A 24,488-nucleotide genomic window follows, 5' to 3' on the forward strand; every position below is an offset into this window, starting at 1 on the left:
GAAATGACTACAGCTTGAGATTTTCAGAAGTTAAGAGGCAACTAAACGAAAAGAATGATGATAATACAACAGAAATCCTTCTGACTTACGTCGACACTGGTAGCCCTGTTTGTTCAGACCCCTGCAATAAAGCACATGTTTGAATATTTATATGGACCTTTGAGTCAACAGTAGTAGCAAAAACATTTAAAAGATGAACAAGATCTCATAGCTTTCTACTATCACAGAGCATTTTCTGATCTGCAGCACTGTTCTATTATTAGCCAAGAGTGTTAACATGTGCTTTTATTTTAACCTGCTTTATGAAAAGTCTGATAAATTAGATAAATGAGGAGTTGTTGATTTCCCTCCCATTTGCATATTTTCCAAACAAACATGTAGAGATAAAAATGCCTGACCAAAAATGGATAAAGGGGGGACTTCCCTGGTGGTCCAGTGGTAAAGAATCCGCCTTCCCATACAGGGGACGCGAGTTCGATCCCTGGTTGGGGGACTAAGATCCCACATGCCGCGGGGCAACTAAGCCCGCGCGCCACAACTAGAGAAGAGAAAACCTGCATGCCACAGCTACAGAGAAGCCCGCACACTGCTGCAACTAGAGAAGCCCCGTGTGCTGCAATGAAAGACCCCGCGTGCCACAACTAAGACCCGATGCAGCCAAAAAAAGAAAAAATTTTTTAAATTAATAAATAAATATTTTTAAAAAATGGATCATGGGCTCGTGGTAGCAAATTTCCACGTCTACACTTAAAAATTCAATGTCTCACTAAGCTCAGTACAGATAAGCAAAGATATCTACATTTATAACATTTTATTTTATAACATTTTATTTCCTCTTTCTGAGTATCTGAGAATATTTGCAACTAATGAATTCTCAAGCTTAAGACCGATGCCTGAGTAACATTCACTGCTAGAAAGGAAGGAGGTTCAAGTCATTAGATGAAGACAGTTGATGGAAATGCACCAAAAGTCTTCTTGACCTCTGGATACCCTGGTTAAGCAGGGGTTAAGGAGAGAACACCCCAGAAGAGGCGAGGAGGCTGAGGCCAGAGATGATAGGAGTCGTTTCAAGTCTCCACTCCACCACAGCCTTTGCTGTGTGTTTACCAATCTCTCTGTTCGAGGGCTCTTAAGACACCCAAGAGCCTTGTAAACATTGAAACCCATTAGCTCCAATGGGCAAATGTTGCCTTTTGCAGACATTGGTAGCAGCACAGTTGGGCTGTTGAGCTGGTGGCAGTTTTGACTGTAAAACTGTGCTTACGATAAAGATCTCTCCTTCTTCTTTCCCTTCCCACTCACCCCCATAAGCCTCCCATTTAATTGGAAACTGAAATCCTTGGAACCTTTCCTAAGGAGGCTGGTTTCCTTGCTCTACAGGAGTTATATTATGAAAATGTTCTATAGAGTCACACCCTTTGAGCCTTCTCAATCCAGGTGAGGCCACTGGAAACTCTCAGGTGGTACCTATTCTGGCACACTTCCCCAAGGAGGGGCATGCCAGACCTGGTGGATCAAGAAGAAGCGACAGAATGCATAACCTGAAGCTTGGGAGTGAAATGCTGAGTTACCATACCAGACAAACTCGTGGCAGACGGAGCAAAACGTGGGTTGTGGGAAAAAGGTGGCCGTGAACTCATGGCACTTGACGTGGTGGACTTTGGCCTGTTTGATGGCTCCTCGGCGCTGATGCAGAGCAAAGAAGCCTTCGTTCTCGAATTCACTCATGTCCTTTGTGTCTGCAGGAAGAGGACAGGGGACAGAGTGACATTCTGCCACATGGCTGTCAGAGCTGGGGGCGGTGGGGGTGGGGGAGATGGGGAAGGGACAGAGACTGACGAGGAATGAGACAAGCATCGAGACCAGCAAACCCCAAGTACTTCTTTTTTTTTTTTTGAATTTCTGAATTTTATTTATTTTTTATACAGCACGTTCTTATTAGTTATCTATTTTATACGTATTAGTGTATACATGTCAATCTCAATCTCCCAATTCATCCCACCCCACCCCTCACTTTCCCCACTTGGTGTCCATACGTTTCTTCTCTTCATCTGTGTCTCTATTTCGGCTTTGCAGATAGGTTCATCTGTACCATTTTTCTAGATTCCACATATATATGTTAATACACGATATCTGTTTTTCTCTTTCTGACTTACTTCACTCTGTATGACAGTTTCTAGGTCCATCCACGTCTCTACAAATGACCCAATTTCGTTCCTTTTTACGGCTGAGTAATATTCCACTGTATATATGTGCCACATCTTCTTTATCCATTCATCTGTCGATGGGCATTTAGGTTGTTTCCATGACCTGGCTATTGTAAATAGTGCTGCAATGAACACTGGGGTACATGTGTTTTTTTGAATTATGGTTTTCTCTGGGTATATGCCCAGTAGTGGGATTGCTGGGTCATATGGTAATTCTATTTTTAGTTTTTTAAGGAACCTCCATAGTGTTCTCCATAGTGGCTGTATCAATTCACATTCCCACCACAGTGCAAGAGGGTTCCCTTTTCTCCACACCCTCTCCAGCATTTGCTGTTTGTAGATTTTTAAAAAAATTTTTTTGCTGATGTTTTCTTTTTTTTTTTTTTAACATCTTTATCAGAGTATAATTGCTTTACAATGGTGTTAGTTTCTGCTTTATAACAAAGTGAATCAGCTATACATATACATATATCCCCATATCTCTTCCCTCTTGTGTCTCCCTCCCTCCATCCTCCCTATCCCACCCCTCTAGGTGGTCACAAAGCACCGAGCTGATCTCCCTGTGCTATGCGGCTGCTTCCCACTAGCTATTTTACATTTGGTAGTGTATATAAGTCCATGCCACTCTATCACTTTGTCCCAGCTTACTGTTCCCCCTCCCTGTGTCCTCAAGTCCATTCTCTAGTAGGTCTGCATCTTTATTCATCATCCTTGCACAGGGGCCATGCTAACCTTCTCTGTATCATTCCAATTTTAGTACATGTGCTGCCGAAGTGAGCACTGTTGTTTGTAGATTTTCTGATGATGGCCATTCTAAGTGGTGTGAGGTGATACCTCATTATAGTTTTGACTTGCATTCCTAATAATTAGTGATGTTGAGCAGCTCTTCATGTGCCTCTTGGCCATCTGTTTCTCTTCTTTGGAGAGATGCCTATTTAGGTCTTCTGCCCATTTTTGGATTGGGTTGTTTGTTTTTTTAATATTGAGTTGCATGAACGGTTTATATATTTTGGAGATTAATCCTGTGTCCTTTGATTTGTTTGCAAATATTTTCTCCCATTCTGAGGGTTGTCTTTTCGTTTTGTTTATAGTTTCCTATGCTATGCAAAAGCTTTTAAGTTTCATTAGGTCCCATTTGTTTATTTTTGTTTTTATTTCCATTATTCTAGGAGGTGGATCAAAAAAGATCTTACTGTGATTTATGTCAAAGAGCGTTCTTCGTATGTTTTCCTCTAACAGTTTTATAGTGTCTGGTCTTACATTTAGGTCTTTAATCCATTTTGAGTTTATTTTTGTGTATGGTGTCAGGGAGTGTTCTAATTTCATTTACATGTAGCTATCCAGTTTTCCCAGCACAACTTACTGAGGAGACTGTCTTTTCTCCATTGTATATCCTTGCCTCCTTTGTCACAGATTAGTTGACCATAGGTGTGTGGGTTTATCTCTGGGCTTTCCATCTTGTTCCATTGATCTATTTCTGTTTTTGTGCCAGCACCATATTATCTTGATTACTGTAGCTTTGTAGTATAGTCTGAAGTCAGGGAGTCTGATTCCTCCAGCTCCGTTTTTTTCCCTCAGGACTGCTTTGGCTATTCGGGGTCTTTTGTGTCTCCATACAAATTTTAAGATATTTTTTCTAGTTCTATAAAAAAAGCCACTGATGAGAGGGCAGACAGCAGAAGCAAGAAAAACTACAATCCTGCAGCCTGTGGACCAAAAACCACATTTACAGAAAGATAGAGAAGATGAAAAGGCAGAGGGCTATATACCAGATGAAGGAACAAGAAAAAACCCCAGAAAAACAACTAAATGAAGTGGAGATAGGCAACCTTCCAGAAAAAGAATTCAGAATAATGATAGTGAAGATGATCCAGGACCTCGGAATAAGAATGGAGGCAAAGATTGAGAAGATGCAAGAAATGAGTAACAAAGACCTAGAAGAATTAAAGAACAAACAAACAGATATGACCAATACAATAACTGAAATGAAAACTACACTAGAAGGAATCAATAGCAGAATAACTGAGGCAGAAGAACGGATAAGTGACCTGGAAGACAGAATGGTGGAATTCACTGCTGCGGAACAGACTAAAGAAAAAAGAATGAAAAGAAATGAAGACAGCCTAAGAGACCTCTGGGACAACATTAAACGCAACAACATTCGCATTAAAGGGTCCCAGAAGGAGAAGAGAGAGAGAAAGGACCAGAGAAAATATTTGAAGAGATTATAGTCGAAAACTTCCCTAACATGGGAAAGGAAATAGCCACCCAAGTCCAGGAAGCGCAGAGAGTCCCATACAGGATAAACCCAAGGAGAAACACGCCGAGACACATAGTAATCAAAGTGGCAAAAATTAAAGACAAAGAAAAATTATTGAAAGCAGCAAGGGAAAAACGACAAATAACATACAAGGGAACTCCCATAAGGTTAACAGCTGATTTCTCAGCAGAAACTCTACAAGCCAGAAGGGAGTGGCATGATATACTTAAAGTGATGAAAGGGAAGAACCTACAACCAAGATTACTCTACCCAGCAAGGATCTCATTTAGATTTGATGAAGAAATCAAAAGCTTTACAGACAAGCAAAAGCTAAGAGAATACAGCGCCACCAAACCAGCTCTACAACAAATGCTAAAGGGACTTCTCTAAGTGGGAAACACAAGAGAAGAAAAGGACCTACAAAAACAAACCCAAAACAATTGAGAAAATGGTCATAGGAACATACATATTGATAATTATCTTAAACGTGAATGGATTATAAATGCTCCAACCAAAAGACACAGGCTTGCTGAATGGATACAAAAACAAGACCCATATATATGCTGTCTACAAGAGACCCACTTTAGACCTAGGGACACATACAGACTGAAAGTGAGGGGATGGAAAAAGATATTCCATGCAAATGGAAATCAAAAGAAAGCTGGAGTAGCTATACTCATATCAGATAAAATAGACTTTAAAATAAAGAATGTTACAAGAGACAAGGAAGGACACTACATAATGATCAAGGGATCAATCCAAGAAGAAGATATAACAATTATAAATATATATGCACCCAACATAGGAGCACCTCAATACATAAGGCAACTGCTAACAGCTATAAAAGAGGAAATCGACAGTAACACAATAATAGTGGGGGCCTTTAACACCTCACTTACACCAATGGACAGATCATCCAAAATGAAAATAAATAAGGAAACAGAAGCTTTAAATGACACAATAGATCAGAGAGATTTAATTGATATTTATAGGACATTCCATCCAAAAACAGCAGATTACACGTTCTTCTCAAGTGCGCACGGAACATTCTCCAGGATAGATCACATCTTGGGTCACAAATCAAGCCTCAGTAAATTTAAGAAAGTTGAAATCATATCAAGCATCTTTTCTGACCACAACGCTATGAGATTAGAAATGAATTACAGGGAAAAAAACGTAAAAAAGACAAACACATGGAGGCTAAACAATACGTTACTAAATAACCAAGAGATCACTGAAGAAATCAAAGAGGAAATCAAAAAATACCTAGAGACAAATGACAATGAAAACACGACAACCCAAAACCTATGGGATGCAGCAAAAGCAGTTCTAAGAGGGAAGTTCATAGCTATACAAGCCTACCTAAAGAAACAAGAAAAATCTCAAGTAAACAATCTAAACTTACACCTAAAGAAACTAGAGGAAGAACAAACCAAACCCAAAGTTAGCAGAAGGAAAGAAATCATAAAGATCAGAGCCGAAATAAATGAAATAGAAACAAAGAAAACAATAGTAAAGATCAATAAAACTAAAAGCTGGTTCTTTGAGAAGATAAACAAAATTGATAAGCCATTAGCCAGACTCATCAAGAAAAAGAGGGAGAGGGCTCAAATCAATAAAATCAGAAATGAAAAAGGAGAAGTTACAACAGACACTGCAGAAATACAAAGCATCCTAAGAGACTACTACAAGCAACTCTATGCCAATAAAATGGACAACCTGGAAGAAATGGACCAATTCTTAGAAAGGTATAACCTTCCAAGACTGAACCAGGAAGAAACAGAAAATATGAACAGACCAATCACAAGTAATGAAATTGAAACTGTGATTAAAAATCTTCCAACAAACAAAAGTCCAGGACCAGATGGCTTCACAGGTGAATTCTATCAAACATTTAGAGAAGAGCTAACACCTATCCTTCTCAAACTCTTCCAAAAAATTGCAGAGGAAGGAACACTCCCAAACTCATTCTATGAGGCCACCATCACCCTGATACCAAAACCAGACAAAGACACTACAAAAAAAGAAAATTACAGACCAATATCACTGATGAATATAGATGCAAAAATCCTCAACAAAATACTAGCAAACAGAATCCAACAACACATTAGAAGGATCATACACCACGATCAAGTGGGATTTATCCCAGGGATGCAAGGATTCTTCAATATACGCAAATCAATCAATGTGATACACCATATTAACAAATTGAAGAATAAAAACCATATGATCATCTCAATAGATGCAGAAAAAGCTTTTGACAAAATTCAACACCCATTTATGATAAAAACTCTCCAGAAAGTGGGCATAGAGGGAACCTACCGCAACATAATAAAGGCCATATATGACAAACCCACAGCAAACATCATTCTCAATGGTGAAAAACTGAAAGCATTTCCTCTAAGATCAGGAACGAGACAAGGATGTCCACTCTCACCACTATTATTCAACATAGTTCTGGAAGTCCTAGCCACGGCAATCAGAGAAGAAAAAGAAATAAAAGGAATAAAAATTGGAAAAGAAGAAGTAAAACTGTCACTGTTTGCAGATGACATGATACTATACATAGAGAATCCTAAAACTGCCACCAGAAAACTGCTAGAGCTAATTAATGAATATGGTAAAGTTGCAGGATACAAAATTAATGCACAGAAATCTCTTGCATTCCTATACACTAACGATGAAAAATCTGAAAGAGAAATTATGGAAACACTCCCATTTACCATTGCAAGAAAAAGAATAAAATACCTAGGAATAAACCTACCTAGGGAGACAAAAGACCTGTATGCAGAAAACTATAAGACAGTGATGAAAGAAATTAAAGATGATACCAACAGATGGAGAGCTATACCATGTTCTTGGATTGGAAGAATCAACATTGTGAAAATGACTATACTACCCAAAGCAATCTACAGATTCAATGCAATCCCTATCAAATTACCAATGGCATTTTTTACGGAGCTAGAACAAATCATCTTAAGATTTGTATGGAGACACAAAAGACCCCGAATAGCCAAAGCAGTCTTGAGGGAAAAAAACGGAGCTGGAGGAATCAGACTCCCTGACTTCAGACTATACTACAAAGCTACAGTAATCAAGACAATATGGTACTGGCACAAAAACAGAAACATAGATCAATGGAACAAGATAGAAAGCCCAGAGATAAACCCACGCACCTATGGTCAACTAGTCTACGACAAAGGAGGCAAAGATATACAATGGAGAAAAGACAGTCTCTTCAATAAGTGCTGCTGGGAAAACTGGACAGCTACATGTAAAAGAATGAAATTAGAATACTCCCTAACACCATACACAAAAATAAACTCAAAATGGATTCGAGACCTAAATATAAGACTGGACACCATAAAACTCTTAGAGGAAAACATAGGAAGAACACCCTTTGACGTAAATCACAGCAAGATCTTTTTTGATCCACCTCCTAGAGTAATGGAAATAAAAACAAAAATAAACAAATGGGACCTAATGAAACTTCAAAGCTTTTGCACAGCAAAGGAAACCATGAACAAGACGAAAAGACCACCCTCAGAATGGGAGAAAATATTTGCAAACGAATCAACGGACAAAGGATTAATCTCCAAAATATATAAACAGCTCATTCCGCTCAATATTAAAGAAACAAACACCCCAATCCAAAAATGGGCAGAAGACCTAAATAGACATTTCTCCAAAGAAGACATACAGACCGCCACGAAGCACATGACAAGATGCTCAACATCATTAATTATTAGAGAAATGCAAATCAAAACTACAATGAGGTATCACCTCACACCAGTTAGAATGGCCATCATCAGAAAATCTACAAACAACAAATGCTGGAGAGGGTGTGGAGAAAAGGGAACCCTCTTGCACTGTTGGTGGGAATGTAAATTGATACAGCCACTATGGAGAACAATATGGAGGTTCCTTAAAAAACTAAAAATAGAATTACCATATGACCCAGCAATCCCACTACTGGGCATACACCCAGAGAAATCCATAATTCAAAAAGACACATGCACCCGAATGTTCATTGCAGCACTATTTACAATAGCTAGGTCATGGAAGCAACCTAAATGCCCATCAACAGACGAATGGATAAAGAAGTTGTGGTACATATATACAATGGAATATTACTCAGCCATAAAAAGGAATGAAATTGAGTCATTTGTTGAGACGTGGATGGATCTAGAGACTGTCATACAGAGTGAAGTAAGTCAGAAAGAGAAAAACAAATATCGTATATTAATGCATGTATGTGGAACCTAGAAAAATGGTACAGATGAGCCGGTCTGCAGGGCAGAAGTTGAGACACAGATGTAGAGAACGGACATATGGACACCAAGGGGGGAAAACTGCGGTGGGGTGGGGATGGTGGTGTGCTGAATTGGGCGATTGGGATTGACATGTATATACTGATGTGTATAAAATTGATGCCTAATAAGAACATGCAGGAAAAAAAAAATGCCACTGGTAATTTGACAGGGATTGCATTGAATCTGTAGATTGCTTTGGTTAGTATAGTCATTTTCACAATATTGATTCTTCCAATCCAAGAACATGGTATATCTCTCCAACTGTCTGTGTCATCTTTGATTTCTTTCATCAGTGTCTTATACTTTTCTGAGTACAGGTCTTTTACCTCCTTAGGTAGGTTTATTCCTAGGTATTTTATTCTTTTTGTTGCAAAGGTGAATGGGATTGTTTCCTTAATTTCTCTTTCTGATCTGTTATTGTCAGTGTATAGGAATGCAAGAGATTTCTGTGCATTAATTTTGTATCCTGCTACTTTACCAAATTCATTGATTAGCTCTAGTAGTTTTCTGGTGGCATCTTTAGCATTCTCTATGTATAGTATCATGTCATCTGCAAACAGTGACAGTTTTACTTCTTCTTTTCTTTACAAATTTTCTTCAATTTGTAATCCTTTTATTTCTTTTTCTTCTCTGATTGCTGTGCCTAGGACTTCCAAAAATATATTGAATAACAGTGGCGAGAGTGGACATCCTTGTCTTGCTCCTGATATTAGAGGAAATACTTTCAGTTCTTCGCCATCGAGAATGATGTTGGCTGTGGGTTTGTCATATACGGCCTTTATTATGTTGAGGTAGGTTCCCTCTATGCCCACTTTCTGGAGAGTTTTTATCATAAATCAGTGTTGAATTTTGTCAAAAGCTTTTTCTGCATCTATTGAGATGATCATATGGTTTTTATTCTTCAGTTTGTTACTATGGTGTATCACTGATGAATTTGCGTATGTTGAAGAATCCTTGCCTCCCTGGGATAAATCCCACTTGATCATGGTGTATGATCCTTCTAATGTGTTGCTGGATTCTGTCTGCTAGTATTTTGTTGAGGATTTTTGCATCTATATTCATCAGTGATATGGGTCTGTAATTTTCTTTTTCTGTAATATCTCTGTCTGGTTTTGGTATCAGCGTGATGGTGGCCTTGTAGAATGAGTTTAGGAGTGTTCCTTCCTCTGCAATTTTTTGGAAGAGTTTGAGAAGGATGGGTATTAGCTCTTCTCTACATGGTTGACAGAATTCACCTGTGAAGCCATCTGGTCCTGGGCTTTTGTTTGTTGGAAAATTTTTAATCAACAGTTTCAATTTCATTACTTGTGATTGGTCTGTTCATATTTTCTATTTCTTCCTGGTTCAGTCTTGGAAGTTTATTCCTTTCTAAGAATTTGTCCATTTTTTCCAGGTCGTCCATTATATTGGCATAGAGTTGCTTGTAGTAGTCTTTTATGATGCTTTGTATTTCTGCGGTGTCTGTTGTAATTTCTCCTTTTTCATTTCTAATTTTATTGATTTGAGTCCTCTCCCTCTTTTTCTTGATGAGTCTGGCTAAAGGTTTATCAATTTTGTTTATCTTCTCAGAGAATCAGCTTTCAGTTTTATTGATCTTTTCTATTGTTTTCTTTGTTTCTATTTCATTTATTTCTGCTCTGATCTTTATGATTTCTTTCCTTCTGCTAACTTTGGGTTTTGTTTATTCTTCTTTCTCTAGTTCCTTTAGGTGTAATGTTAGATGGTTTGAGATTTTTCTTGTTTCTTGAGGTAGGCTTGTATAGCTATAAACTTCCCTCTTAGAACTGCTTTTGCTGCATCCCATAGGTTTTGGATCTTCGTGTTTTCATTGTCATTTGTCTCTAGGTATTTTTTGATTTCCTCTTTGATTTCTTCAGTGATCTCTTGGTAACGTATTGTTTTGCCTCCAAGTGTTTGTGTTTTTTACGTTTTTTTCCCTGTAATTTATTTCTAATCTCATAGTGCTGTGGTCAGAAAAGATGGTTGATATGACTTCAATTTTCTTAGATTTACTGAGGCTTGATTTGTGACCCAAGATGTGATCTAACCTGGAGAATGTTCCGTGTGCACTTGAGAACAAAGTGTAATCTGCTGCTTTTGGATGGAATGGCCTATAAATATCAGTTAAATCTACCTGGTCTATTGTGTCATTTAAAGTTTCTGTTTCGTTATTAATTTTCTGTTTGGATGATCTGTCCATTGGTGTAAGTGAGGTATTAAAGTCCTCCACTATTATTGTGTTACTGTCGATTTCCTCTTTTAGAGCAGTTAGCAGTTGCCTTATGTATTGAGGTGCTCCTATGTTGGGTGCATATATATTTATAATGGTTATATCTTCTCCTTGGATTGATCCCTTGATCATTATGTAGTGTCCTTCCTTGTCTCTTGTAACATGCTTTATTTTAAAGTCTATTTTATCTGATATGGGTATTGCTACTCCAGCTTTCTTTTGATTTCCATTTGCATGGAATAGCTTTTTCCATCCCCTCACTTTCAGTCTGTATGTGTCCCTAGGTCTGAAGTGGGTCTCTTGTAGACAGCATATATAAGGGTCTTCTTTTTGTATCCATTCAGTGAGCCTGTGTCTTTTGGTTGGAGCATTTAATCCATTCACATTTAAGGTAATTATTGATATGTATGTTCCTATGACCATTTTCTTAATTGTAATGGGTTTGTTTTTGTAGGTCTTTTTCTTCTCTTGTGTTTCCCACTTAGAGAAGTTCCTTTAGCATTTGTTGTAGAGCTGGTTTGGTGGTACTGAATTCTCTTAGCTTTTGCCTGTCTGTAAAGCTTTTGAGTTCTCCATCAAATCTGAATGAGTTCCTTGCTGGGTAGAGTAATCTTTGTTGTAGGTTCTTCCCTTTCATCACTTTAAACATATCGTGCCACTCCCTTCTGGCTTGTAGAGTTTCTGCTGAGAAATCAGCTGTTAACCTTATGGGAGTTCCCTTGTATGTTATTTGTCATTTTTCCCTTGTTGCTTTCAATAATTTTTGTCTTTAATTTTTGTCAAGTTGATTACTATGTGTCTCGGCGTGTTTCTCCTTGGGTTTATCCAGCCTGGGACTCTCTGTGCTTCCTGCACTTGGGTGGCTATTTCCTTTCCCATGTTAGGGAAGTTTTCGACTACAATCTCTTCAAATATTTTCTCGGGTCCTTTCTGTATTCTCTGTCTGGGACCCCTATAATGCAAATGCTGTTGCGTTTAATGTTGTCCCAGAGGTCTCTCAGGCTGTCTTCATTTCTTTTCATTTTTTCTTTATTCTGTTCCATGGCAGTGAATTCTACCATTCTGTCTTCCAGGTCACTTATCTGTTCTTATGCCTCAGTTATTCTGCTATTGATTCCTGCTAGTTTATTTTTCATTTCAGTTATTGTATTGTTCATCTGTTTGTTTGTTCTTTAATTCTTCTAGGTGTTTGTTCCTTAATTCTTGTAGGTCTTTGTTAAACATCTCTTGCATCTTCTCGATCTTTGCCTCCATTCTTTTTCTGAGGTCCTGGATTATCTTCACCATCATTATTCTGAATTCCTTTTCTGGAAGGTTGGCTACCTCCACTTCATTTAGTTGTTTTTCTGGGGTTTTATCTTGCTCCTTCATCTGGTACATAGTCCTCTGTCTTTTCATTTTGTCTATCTTTCTGTGAATGTGGTTTTCGTTCCACAGGCTGCAGAATTGTAGTTCTTCTTGCTTCTGCTGTCTGCCCTCTCCTAAGTACTTCTTAAGGCTGGTACAATACGAAGTGTCTTTCCTTAATTCCATAACAGGATTATCAGAGGGTGTATTGTTATAGGATTGAAACAATGAGGCTGGATTACTGGCTTGACCCTTCACTCCTCTTTCATAACACTGAGCTATATCCTCTTTCAATTTTTAAAACCAAAAGTCGGAACATTCAAAGTATTTAGCAGCCTCTCCTATTCACTGTCAATGATGATTCAGCCAGAAAAGGCAGGAAGCGGCAAATACTTTGCCTGTAATTCTAGAGAATAATGTGGTTACTGACAGTAAGTTAGAAACAACATTTTTTTTTAGGTCCCAGGATGCTTTATATCTGGTTGTTTATGGACAAGAAGAAGTAGGAGGGAGCTGGCCAGACTTCTGAAGACAAAAGAACTTTGGGAAGTTGTTTATGCTCTGGTTCCTGAGGCCCACAGTAATCAGAGGCACCAGCCATAGATTACACAGGTCAAAGTGGAAAGGGCCAGAGATGAACAGATCACTGCAATTTAAAAAAAAATGTAATCCTGGATGTTACCTAGTCACCTATATCAAATCATCACATTCACATTTCTTCAGTTCGCCCTGGGCTCTGGATATTGGTGAAGATACTTTGGGTAGTAACTGTCCACAGTGTCCAATGCCCAAATGACATCTTCCCAAAAGGCTGGTAGAATTCTGAGAATACCAGTGAGACTATCAGCCCTGGCTGAAGCCCAGGCCCAAAGAAAACACACAACAGCAAGGCAGTCATGGTTTAACAGCACGATGGAAACTCTAGCATGTGATAGAGTGTGACATGGTAAACAAGAAAGAAATAACAAAAATAATCATCATCACTAAAACAAGGGTAATGAATTTAATGATTATAGTTCCTACAACCACGATTTTAAGTAGCTTGAAGACTGTTGGATGACTTATTCTATTTATTTTTTCCAAATACAAAAAATGGAGGTTTAGCAAGAATAAGGGGCTCATGTTTCACAAATGAAAAGAGTTCACAATATTTAAACGAAATTATTTCCATCCTGGCTAAGCCATGGCAGAGACTGGACAACACACTTGAGGCAAATGTTCCTGCCAAAGTACCTTAATTTCCCCACCCCTTAGAGTGGCCAGGCTAGAAACACACTGGGTGGACAAAGGTGGGGCATGGAGGTGGAGACCTCTCCCACAGGATCCAGCCTAGTCTCAGGACTCATTTTAGGACAAAAGTCTTCTCCACAGGGCTCCACAGGTCTGTTTTATGGAAACTCCAAACTTCCAGATAAAAAGCCTTCCTAATAAAGAGCTCCTTAGATAGGGCTGAATATTTTGCTTAATACTTCATTAGGCAATTTAAATCTTTTTATTAGGAACTGGGTCAGAAATAAACTAGGCTTGGTGAATAAGGGATTAAATTTAGGGTCACTAAGGCAATTGCCTTCTTCTTCAAGTTCTGGTTTAAGTGCAGAGATCAATTTACAACTTGGGACTGGCATAGTAGGCCATTTGTCAGTAAGATCTGACTCATTTTTATTTTGGTCCAGATGAAATGAAATGAAATAAAGCATAAAATTACTTTTAAATTCAGGGATGGAAGTGAATTATTCTGGGAACCCTATCTGTATTACTGTAAAAAATTATATATATATATATAATTATGTAAAAATTATATATAGTCTAATACATAAACTATTATATGATAGTACAGACTACATATAACTATATATTTATAAATATAAAATAGTCTGTGTATTAGGATGTAACACTGTACATTTAAAAAATGCCAGAGTATTAAAAAGGAATTCATTCCCTTGCTCCTTCCTGTGATTTCCTTTATCCTCTGACCATTTTAATCACTACAAGAAAGTAAATGTATAAAAGCTCAGAATTTTAAAAATTCTCCTTGTATTTACTGTTTATTTCTGAAGTAATTTGGTCTTCTGTTTGTTTATTGGCTTGAATAAGTGCATTGGTTTTTGCATGTTTGGTTATTTCTTTTATAGTAATGGTGCCGAATCTATTTATTTAGTTTAATCTGTCACTTGTTTGTAGTCAGTTAAATCACAAGTATTTCCTGGCCAGCTATGAGCAAATTGTTATGCTGAATGTTCTAAAGAACTATGAGACATCACCCCTAATTCTGAATGGCTAATAGCCCAGTCAGGAAGACATGGCACTCACACAAAGAATAGACTTGGAGATAAGTACACACCCATATTTTTTAGGAGGTAGGAAAAGGAATTACAAAAGAGACCATGAAGAGGCAGCTGAAAAATTAAGAGGAAAACTTGAATAATATTACATGAAGCAATCCAAGAAAGAATGGGTTTCTCAGCATTGACTGAAACAGAGATGTCAAGGGAATTGAAGGTTAAGACACATGCATTTGTTTTGAGGATTTGTTCTCTTGGAGAAAGCCATGTAGCAGATTGTTTGAAATATAAGCCAGACTCTTAGGGTTTAAGAATTGACAGAGTAGTGAAGAAACAGGGACTGATACATTAAACTGCTTTCTCAAGAAATGTGTCAGGGAAGGAAAGGAAAGAAAAACTCATGGAGGTTAAAACGTTTAAAAAATTTTTCTTTTCAGGTTGGAGAAGATAGCTTAATTATGTATGTCTTGGCAATGAGGCAGAAACCACAGAAAGACAGAAAAGTTGAAGGTGCCAGAGAGGAAGCGTGACTGATATTACAGAGCTGCTAGGGGTGAGAGCCAGGAGACCAAGAAAGGGAGGGACTTTCTCCGAGGCAGAAGAGCAGGAAGAGATGCAGGACGAAGCAGCTGAATCCTAAAGTGCAGAGACGGACAGAAGACATAGTCTCTCCCAATTACACTGGAGGTAAAGCCAACCTCCAAGAGTAAGAGAAGATCAAGACACCTTCAGCAACCAAGGAGTATGGGCATGTTTGGAATAGCCATTGTGTGGGAACCAAAAGAAAATAAAAGGAATTTCTAAATTCAGAGTGAGTCCAACTGAACAGTTCAACAAACATTCATTGAGTACCTCCTATGTACTCAATGAAATAGGAATATGAATGAAATCATGCCATTTGCAGCAACATGGCCAGACCTAGAGATGATCATATTAAGAGAAGCCAGACAGAGAAAAGGCAAATATCATATGATATCACTTATATGTGGAATCTAAAGAAAAAGAAAGACACAAATGAACTTATTTACAAAACAGAAATAGACCCACAGACATAGAAAACAAACTTATGGTTACCAAAGGGGAAGGGGGTGGAGGGATAAAAATAGGAATTTGGGCTTAACATATACACACTATTATATATAAAATAGATAATCCACAAGGACCTACTGTATAACAGAGGGAACTATACCCAATATTTTGTAATAACCTATAAGGGAAAAAGATCTGAAAAAGAAAGTATATATTGGGTTGGCCAAAAAGTTCGTTCGGGTTTTTCTGCAACACCTTACGGAAAACCCGAATGAACTTTTTGGCCAATCGTGTGTGTGTGTGTGTGTGTGTGTGTGTGTGTGTGTGTGTGTGTATATAAAATAGATATATATATCTGAATAACCGTAATGTACACCCGAAACTAACACAACATCGCAAATCAACTATACTTTAATAAAAAAAGATTTTAGGAGTAGTAGCATTTGATTTCATTGACACAGCACTTTGACAACAGGATATAAACGCAACAGGAAGAACTGACGGGCTGTCACAGGCACCAAGCACACTGCCTGTAAATGTAACTTCTGTGAACGGCATCTGTGTGTGAGATGGAAGTGAAACTCTTTAGTGATGCATTTTTTCCCTCCTTGTTCCTATAAGGATTTGAGGTGACTAACTTGAAGCATTAGTATTTTGCTACTATAGTGTTATAGAAAATATCGGTTTCTTATTTATTTTGTATCCTACTGATGGTGTGACAACTTGTTATATCACATCATTTATACACAGTGTGTACACACAGAGCAACACAGTAGCAGAGCCTTTGGTGTTTACATTAAATTCCCAAATGAAAATACAGACAGACTAGAAAAGCACTGGGCATATGAATTCATACCATTTAAAAACGAATGCTATAAATGTTTTCTATTTCTGTGTGGATCTGGCCCCATAGAGTGTATACTCAACTCATGCTTGAGCACCACTGGGAATTTTAAGAAAATTCCTCGTGCTTCCATCTTCTTTGCTCTCAGAAAAGCCAAGTGAAATAAGTTGCACAGGAGAGGAGACATGCCCGCCACACCCCCAAACAGGAATAAGAAATGCCACTTGCCACTCATTTCCAGAAAGTATCTTGCGTTCATTAGCATTCGGCCTTGAGGTTTCAGCTCTAACTGGTGGAAGGAAGGAAAGAAACAAGGGTCAGAATGTGAGACAAGTGCTGAGTTGAATGACATCACAACTGGCGAGTTTGGTGATGGCAGGAGATCCCCAGCGGAGGGCCCACCCCTGTTCCCTTTCACTTAACTTACCCCTATTATCATTAGACTAGCACAGCATCCGTGAACATAGGCTTTCTTTTATTAAAACACCTCAGCAACTACCTAATTTGACTTGGAGATCAAAACTTCCTTAAGGAAGAAACCAAATTCTAAAACAGATTCTATCTGACTTCCTTGCCCTGTGCTACTGCTTATCTGAAGAGTTGTAATAGGGTAGATTCATATCTTGATGGTGACAAAAGAATCATGGAGGCTGGGGACCAGCTCACTTGGAGAACAAGTAGGTTCCCTTTGGAAAGAAAGAGAAATCCTGCTTTGAGGATGCCTGAATACACTTGCCTCTAGGTTAATTGGGTATTAAATGGGAGTGGCCTTTTTCTTTCACACAGAGAGCCTGTTTCCTTTGGAAAGTGCTGGATAGTCTGCTAAGGGAAATTTTAATTAGATTGGTCGAGGAAGGGATTTTAAAAACGTTATTTCAGGACTTCCCTGGTGGCGCTGCGGTTAAGAATCCACCTGCCAATGCAGCAGACACGAGTTCGATCCCTGGTCCGGGAAGATCTCACATGCCATGGAGCAACTAAGCCCATGTGCCACAACTACTGAGCCTGCGTTCTGTAGCCCGTGACCCACAACTACTGAGCCCACGTGCTGCAACTACTGAAGCCCGCGTGCCTAGAGCCTGTGCTCCGCAACAAGAGAAGCCAACGCACCGAGCAGCCTGCCCACTGCACCGAAGAGTAGCCTCTGCACACTGCAACCAGAGAAAGCCCGCGCACAGCAACGAAGACCCAACACAGCCAAAAATAAAATATAAACAAATAAATAAATTAAAAAATAGATATACATATATATATTTCAGTATCATTATGTAGAAGGGATGATGCAGGAAATCATGTGATGTGACATAAGGGGTAATAAAATGGCAAATCTGACATGACCTGACCACTGATTATATACTAAACTGTAACACTGTACTGTAAATATGCTAAAAAGAATACGAAGGTGAACTGCAGGGCATTGCTGATCATTACATCCATGGGTAACTAGAGTAACTGAAAAATAGTAAGAAGGGTCTGGTCGAACTCAGGACTGAGTATGAATCATGGCTAAATAATTCAAGGTCATGGTGACCTTGTGCCTGTCACCAGACCTTTAAAGATCTCGGAGAACTGACACAATAGTGATACCAATGTTACAGCATCACTACTATTAGAATTTTATGATGTGACAAGCTTGTACTGCTTGGTTATCTACACATTCTCATGGAAGCTTAAACAGATTAATGAATAGAGAAGTGCTTTTGACAACAAGTATGTACACCATTATTTTCTGGTTTATGGAATAATAAATAAGGAGGCAAAGATAAAGCTAGAAGAGCAAGGGAACAGGGGGTCAGTCCCAAAGGAAGTGGGAAAAATTGGTACCAGGTGACTGCAACCAATATTACCAATATTCGGTACCGATATTCAGGAATTAGTGGTGATGGAGGAAATTAAACCAGTTAGCTGCTGGAAGAACAACATTCACAGAATTTCACAGTCCATCATGTTTTTGAGAGTGAACAGGAGATAACCGTACCAACAGGGAAAATCTTGGGAAAGCAGAAGGAAAATCTTAACGTTTGGAAACTGGATGGTGTTTATGGAAGTGAGAGGCAACTCTGAGAAAATCATTTTTGTTTTTTATAAATAGAGAAGCTAATTTTAAGAAAGCAGATTGCAATAGAAGCAAGGGAAACTGTAAGTCCAAAGCAACCTGTTGACCTTTAAACATTATAAATAAAAGTAAACTAACAAATAACCCTGAAAACAGCAAAGGTGGAAAATGTAAGAAGGTTGCCAGTAGTTAAATGAGGATCCAAGGGCTCATGTCTCAAAAATCCCAATATGCAAAAAGTGTAAAAAGTCTGATAAGGATAAAATCAGAGAAAGTCGAGGCAAGAAATCAAATGCAACTTTAAGAGATACAAATAGAAAAGCAACTTGTTTGTCAGTGATGCTTAACAAAAGAATTTTTAAAATAGTTATCCTCTCATTAATTGAAAAGGAAATCAAATAGCCTGCTACTTAAAAAATGAGAGATTTGGTGACTCTTCCCTTTTTTAAAAAAAATGGGGCAGAAAGTGGAAAATAAATGGGAATGGGGGAAAAAACAGGAAAACTTTCTCCAGTTTCTCTCTTCTTTCTCTGAGCCTAGCCAAATGCTCCCATGATTCAGTTGTACCTACGGCCTCACCCCCTCACCTACCGGGTTTGTATAAACCTTTAACACTAAGTCACATACCTGTGACATTATCCACTTATTTAAACTCTTCCTACTTGTATAACCAGCTACCCAAGAGGAATTCTGTTTCCGAGATCCTCTCCCCAGGCTGAATGCGAAGTGCTCAACAGATACGCTGAACTAAGTTATCTAAACACATCTAAGCATGGGGAACTTTAAGAAAAAATCTTGATATATCTTTATCTTTAAAGATTACTTTAGTGATACAAGTAAAGATACATGTACTTTCCTAAAAAGTACCCTTTTTTTCAGGTCAAAAATACATAATTGACACAAAAATCTAGGTTTTAGGCTTCTAGCATTCCCATTTTGAAACCTGTGACTTGAAGATCTTTTGGCTGGAGTTCTTAAGAATCTGTACAAAGCAGAAAGGTAAGAATCTCCTTTGCATAAATGATACAGACATGTGAAAACACTTTCTGGGTTTCAGATCATGTAAAAGCAGTTTTTACTAGTATATTTTCTTCAATTTTTGTACCCTAGAAATTTTCATTAGAATTTTTTATGCTTTCATATTTTACTTCTCCCTTTAACTTTCTAAACATCTGCTACCAAAATAGTCATAATCTAAGTTTTCAAAAACTTGGTGTGGTAACATGAATTGTGTATAATGTACTTTTTAGAGTAAAGTAAGCTAAGTGAATACATTATGGCTAAAAAAAGAAAATTATAGGGATTGAGATAACAAACATTAAATGGATCTTTACTCTCTCTTCTCACTTACCCACCCATCATCGTATCTAAAATATTTTATCAAGATATCACATAGGTACCTAGATATCTTGATATCTACGTGATATCTTGATAAATAGGCCACAGGTAGGTTCCCAAGTTATGGAAGATTTGTGATATTTCCAAGTTTACTTTAACAGTTATAAATAAATCAATAACAGTTCTTCATAGCCTAAGAGACCTTCTTCCCCTTACATAAGAATCAAAGAGATTTGAGTATACCAGTACGTTCTAAGACTGCAATGAATAATCATCATCATTATCAAGCCACCAATGAGTCAGTGGTAGGGAGTCAGTTTACTTAAGGCCAGTGTATCACACCTTCAGGATGACTCTGAAATTTTGAACTAGTCTTCAACTACTATGGTTCTTATCACTTAATGGAATATACACTTAAAATAAAGCTCACAGCTTGGCTATTTACCCATATTTCTGTCTTCCCATTGTTTTTCCTACATCTCTCGGCCAGGGAGTAGAGCTCCACAGTTGTTTCGGATATTAGGTCCACATTTTTGCCCTTTACGATGATCTGCATTACTCTTCCCTTGTTGATATGGGCGTCAAAGGTGCTGTCCCAGGGAGGGTACATGGTTGGCTTTTTCTGGATGTACATCTGCCCATTCTCTAGGAACAGAAAGATATGTTCTCATTACTCCCTTAACCAGCCCTGGGAAATAATTCAACTCAACAGTGACACTTATTCCCTCTGCTCTCCGGGATAGATCAGTCTGTTGGGAGAACAAAAATAACACGTAAAGGAATTAGAGATTGATGTGAAAGATACAGTGGCATAATTTCAGGCTTACAATGAGTGCTCCTTTAAAAAGATATTTAAAACTTTTCCATTTGACATAAATACACTAAGAGGCAAAACCTTTAAAACATCATGAGCCATTATTTCCTTCCCTAATTTGCAAATGAGGATATATTTTACATAAACCATGCACCCTAAGCAAAAATTAACAAGTATTCCAGAGAGGTGGTGGTCATCATCCCCAGAGCCAGTGAAGCCGGCTGTAGACCTGCAGGCAGGTGGGGGTCCTGGAAATGGTTAGCAACAGGAGCCAAGGTCAGGATGATATAGTTTAAGGGAACTTCCCCAGAACCACCAGGCGACTGGGCTTACTCGTGGGATTAGGCAGTGTTGTCATATCTTTCATCCATGTTGGATTTTCCATAGTATTTGTTCTTTAATCATTTCAGGAGCAGAAAACTGCAGCTGTATTTCAGTGTTTGTTTCTTGTGATCATAAGCACACAAAGTGGCAGATTTAGCAATTCAGAGATGTTGATAAAGCAAAAGGAAAAATTCACTTAAAACAGGGAAACAAAGCAGTTCTGAATCCTGATTCTCTCCAGCGCATGATGCTAAAAGCAGAACAGGCATTTAGCATTTGCTAAATTATTCTTTGGGAGGCATACAAGGATTTGAAGAAGCAGAGACTTCAAATTTTAGGTAAACCTGGCTATGAGAGGTACAAACTCTGACAGTGTTGAGCGTGGAATAGGAAGGGGACGATTTTTATGTCTTGTTTAAAAGAAGTTTAACTCAGGATCGGACTTTAAGAAAAAGCAACGGCAATATTAGTGATCAGAGTAACGTTTTACTTCCACAGGCTTGAAGTCACCCCTCATAATTCCTTTAATTCCTCCCAACCATAACCATTCTCCACACCCCGAAAAAGGACAGAAATTGCCACGGCAAGGCATTTTTTACACCTTCATTCAGTAACGTTTTCAATCACTTAAAAAGAGAACCAGAACTCAAGATCCTATCTATTTAAAGTGGGTTTTGCCATTTTCAAAGGCTCGCAGACGGACAGCGCTGTGTCCTGTTTGTCCCTGTCCTACTGCTTTACGTAAAATGCAGCCTCACACCCCCGAGACTGAAATGTGCTTAAACTCTAGAGAAGTAATATTTGAATGATCATGTTCAGAGTGATTTCTTTTCAGAACAAAACTAAAACAAAATCGACACCCCCAAACCTCCAAACTCCACAGCCTAACCTTTTGGAAAAACAAAGTCTTTTTTGACACATTCTCTGGATCCACACGGCTGATTAGACTAAGTTCAAAGGCAAGGCCAAAAGAAGAAAAAATTTTAAAAAGGCTCTCAAGAGGCAAATGTCAGTGAGAGCTGTGGCTGTAAAGGGAACTGGATCCCGGGGACCCATTAAGTCAAAAGCAGCTTTGAAAAACTCAGACATTGCACACTTCAAAGATTTTGGTGACCTTTGAAAGGTTTTAGATTGGGAACAAGTGCCATTCTCACTTTTAACTAAACAGGAGAGAAATCTGGGCAGAAGGGAAATCGAGATCATCAGACAGTCTCCCCCGCTTTGATGTGCTCGCAGGGTCTGGAAGGCTGAAGTCAGTCAACCACAGAGCAGAAGTCTTATAAGGGAGAGAAAAGCCAACACACCAGGATTTGGAACCCCAGGGTTCTGAGCTGGAAACATCTAGCTGGAGGTTCTCAACTGCAAAATCAGGTTCCTCTTGCACCTGTGAATGTCACCCCCTTAAAGGACTATTTTTTCAGGACTTCTGTCTCTCTCCATCTGTCTCTCCGGCCCCAATCCTTCTCTCTCCCCACTACCCTGCTTTAATGTCTTCACTTCACATGACTTACTACATGATATTTTTGTTTCTTGCCTATCTTCCTCTGCTAGGAAAGAAGCTCTAGAGGAAAGGCACATATTCTGACCCAGTATATAGTAGGTGCTCCATAAATACTTTCTCTGTGAATGAACTATAATGGCTCCTATTGTTACTGGGACTCTGCATTGGTGGCAATCAGACTTCACTACAAAGTCTCTGTGAAAACCAGAATGTGTGTAGGAAGGCAGTGAAGCTGGAAAAATCATGGGATGTAAACTTCCTCCTGCCCCTTTTTTTTTTTTTTTTTTTTTAAGAAAGTCCATGAGAGGGCTTCCCTGGTGGCGCAGTGGTTGAGAATCTGCCTGCTGGTGCAGGGGACACGGGTTCGAGCCCTGGTCTGGGAGGATCCCACATGCCACGGAGCAACTAGGCCCGTGAGCCACAGCTGCTGAGCCTGCGCGTCTGGAGCCTGTGCTCCGCAGCAAGAGAGGCCACGATAGTGAGAGGCCTGCGCACCGCGATGAAGAGTGGCCCCCGCAGGCCGCAGCTAGAGAAAGCCCTCGTGCAGAAACGAAGACCCAACACAGCCAAAATAAATAAATAAATAATTAAAAAAAAAAAAAAAAAAGTCCATGAGAATCTTAAAATACAGAGGCAGGGATCAGGGAGGGTGGGAACAGTTGAAGTGATCATGGAGAGATTCCAGACAGAATAGATTATTTTAATGGAATGATTTAAACCCACAAAGGAATCCGGGAAGACTGTCACGCTTTCCCCCTCACCATGAATTTCTCATAAATATTTAAATTTGACAGAACATGACTATTCTTTCACTCAACCAGGGTTTTAGTAAACACAAAAGTAAGTTTTCTGTAATTTGGACTCTAAGCGCTAATCGTATATTCTTTGTACTATTCATCTGAGCTTGGCCAAGAAGCAGTAAACCAACCATCTTTGGAGTTAATTCTAAGATTATGCAGACTTTATCTATCTATAATCACTGACAACAACCAGACTTAACACCACCATGTTCTACTTCAGCTCATTAAAGTAGATTTTTTCTCCCATTAACTCTTCACATAATGTCAACTCATTTCTCCTTTCCTTTGTTTATGTGGAAAATGGGACCACGAAATATCGTAGAACATGAGGCAGGAGACCAGGTCTAGTTCGGAGGCTGTTACTAAGCCCATATGCCTTTGAGAAAGCACTTGGCTTCCCTGGGCATCAGTTTCCTGAGCTGGAAAATTAGGTTGCGCCAGATGACCTGGAAGATCCCGGAAGACCTTGCTTCCCAGTTCATAGTAGGGTCTTCCTCCCCCTCCCCCACCCCACCTACACCACCCACTCAAGCTTACCTGATTCAACATACTCTTTGACAAGCACAGCACAGTAAGGGTTAACGGCCTCTCCCTGGCACGGCTGGCAGGAGCCACAGTCAAAGTTGGACAAACCAATTCGAAGAAATGGTGACATGGTCGCTCCCTGAAAAGCGACAAAAGACAAATGCTGTTTGGGGGCTGTAAAATATATTATTGTGGGTGTCCCATCCCCACTTCACCAGTGCTTTATCGCTGACAGCCAGAGCCTCAAATGGCTCAACTATCCATTCAAACAAATGTTTTACTTCCCCTTCTGCACAGTACATTATTGGGCTCACCCCAAACCACAGGCTGACTAGCCAAAGAAAGTGGCGTTCTGGACTTCACCGTTGTTGAACCTTGTCAGTTAGACCTAAGTTCCACTCTTAATGGAATGGAGTTTTATTTAATAGTTGCAGAGAGAAGCAGAGGCTTTCCAACATTTTATTTCTTCTATCAATATTATTCAAGAAGGTACCCAGGAAACAACACACAGTAATAAGAAAATGAGTTTACAAACAGTGAGTCTATTTTAGTCACACCAGTTGAACATGACACCACGAAATTCTTGCATGAGCTATTTATGTGTGTGATGGAATTGGC

At 38.9% G+C, this 24,488-nt stretch overlaps 1 protein-coding gene and 1 non-coding gene across 3 annotated transcripts in view; both read right to left on the bottom strand.

Annotated features, from left to right (window-relative positions):
• Positions 1-24,488, bottom strand: part of PRKCQ (protein kinase C theta) — a 156,540-nt gene that overhangs the window by 86,153 nt on the left and 45,899 nt on the right. Inside the window, exons 2-6 of one of the 2 annotated variants that reach the window (XM_068538324.1) lie at positions 23,883-24,009; positions 20,352-20,551; positions 16,741-16,801; positions 1,577-1,739; positions 90-121 (exon numbers count right to left, since the gene is read on the bottom strand). In XM_068538324.1, the coding sequence (XP_068394425.1) occupies positions 90-121; positions 1,577-1,739; positions 16,741-16,801; positions 20,352-20,551; positions 23,883-24,000 (574 nt within the window). In that variant the 5' untranslated portion in view covers positions 24,001-24,009. Of the gene's footprint in view, positions 1-89; positions 122-1,576; positions 1,740-16,740; positions 16,802-20,351; positions 20,552-23,882; positions 24,010-24,488 lie in introns of those variants that run through there. The other variant, XM_068538332.1, reaches the window with a different exon arrangement.
• Positions 2,881-2,988, bottom strand: LOC137778557 (U6 spliceosomal RNA). The gene has a single exon (XR_011076935.1). It is a non-coding gene; the product is annotated as a U6 spliceosomal RNA (small nuclear RNA).

This window comes from Eschrichtius robustus, chromosome 1 (assembly GCF_028021215.1).
Source record: "Eschrichtius robustus isolate mEscRob2 chromosome 1, mEscRob2.pri, whole genome shotgun sequence".
In the NCBI taxonomy this organism is placed as follows: Eukaryota; Metazoa; Chordata; class Mammalia; order Artiodactyla; family Eschrichtiidae; genus Eschrichtius; species Eschrichtius robustus.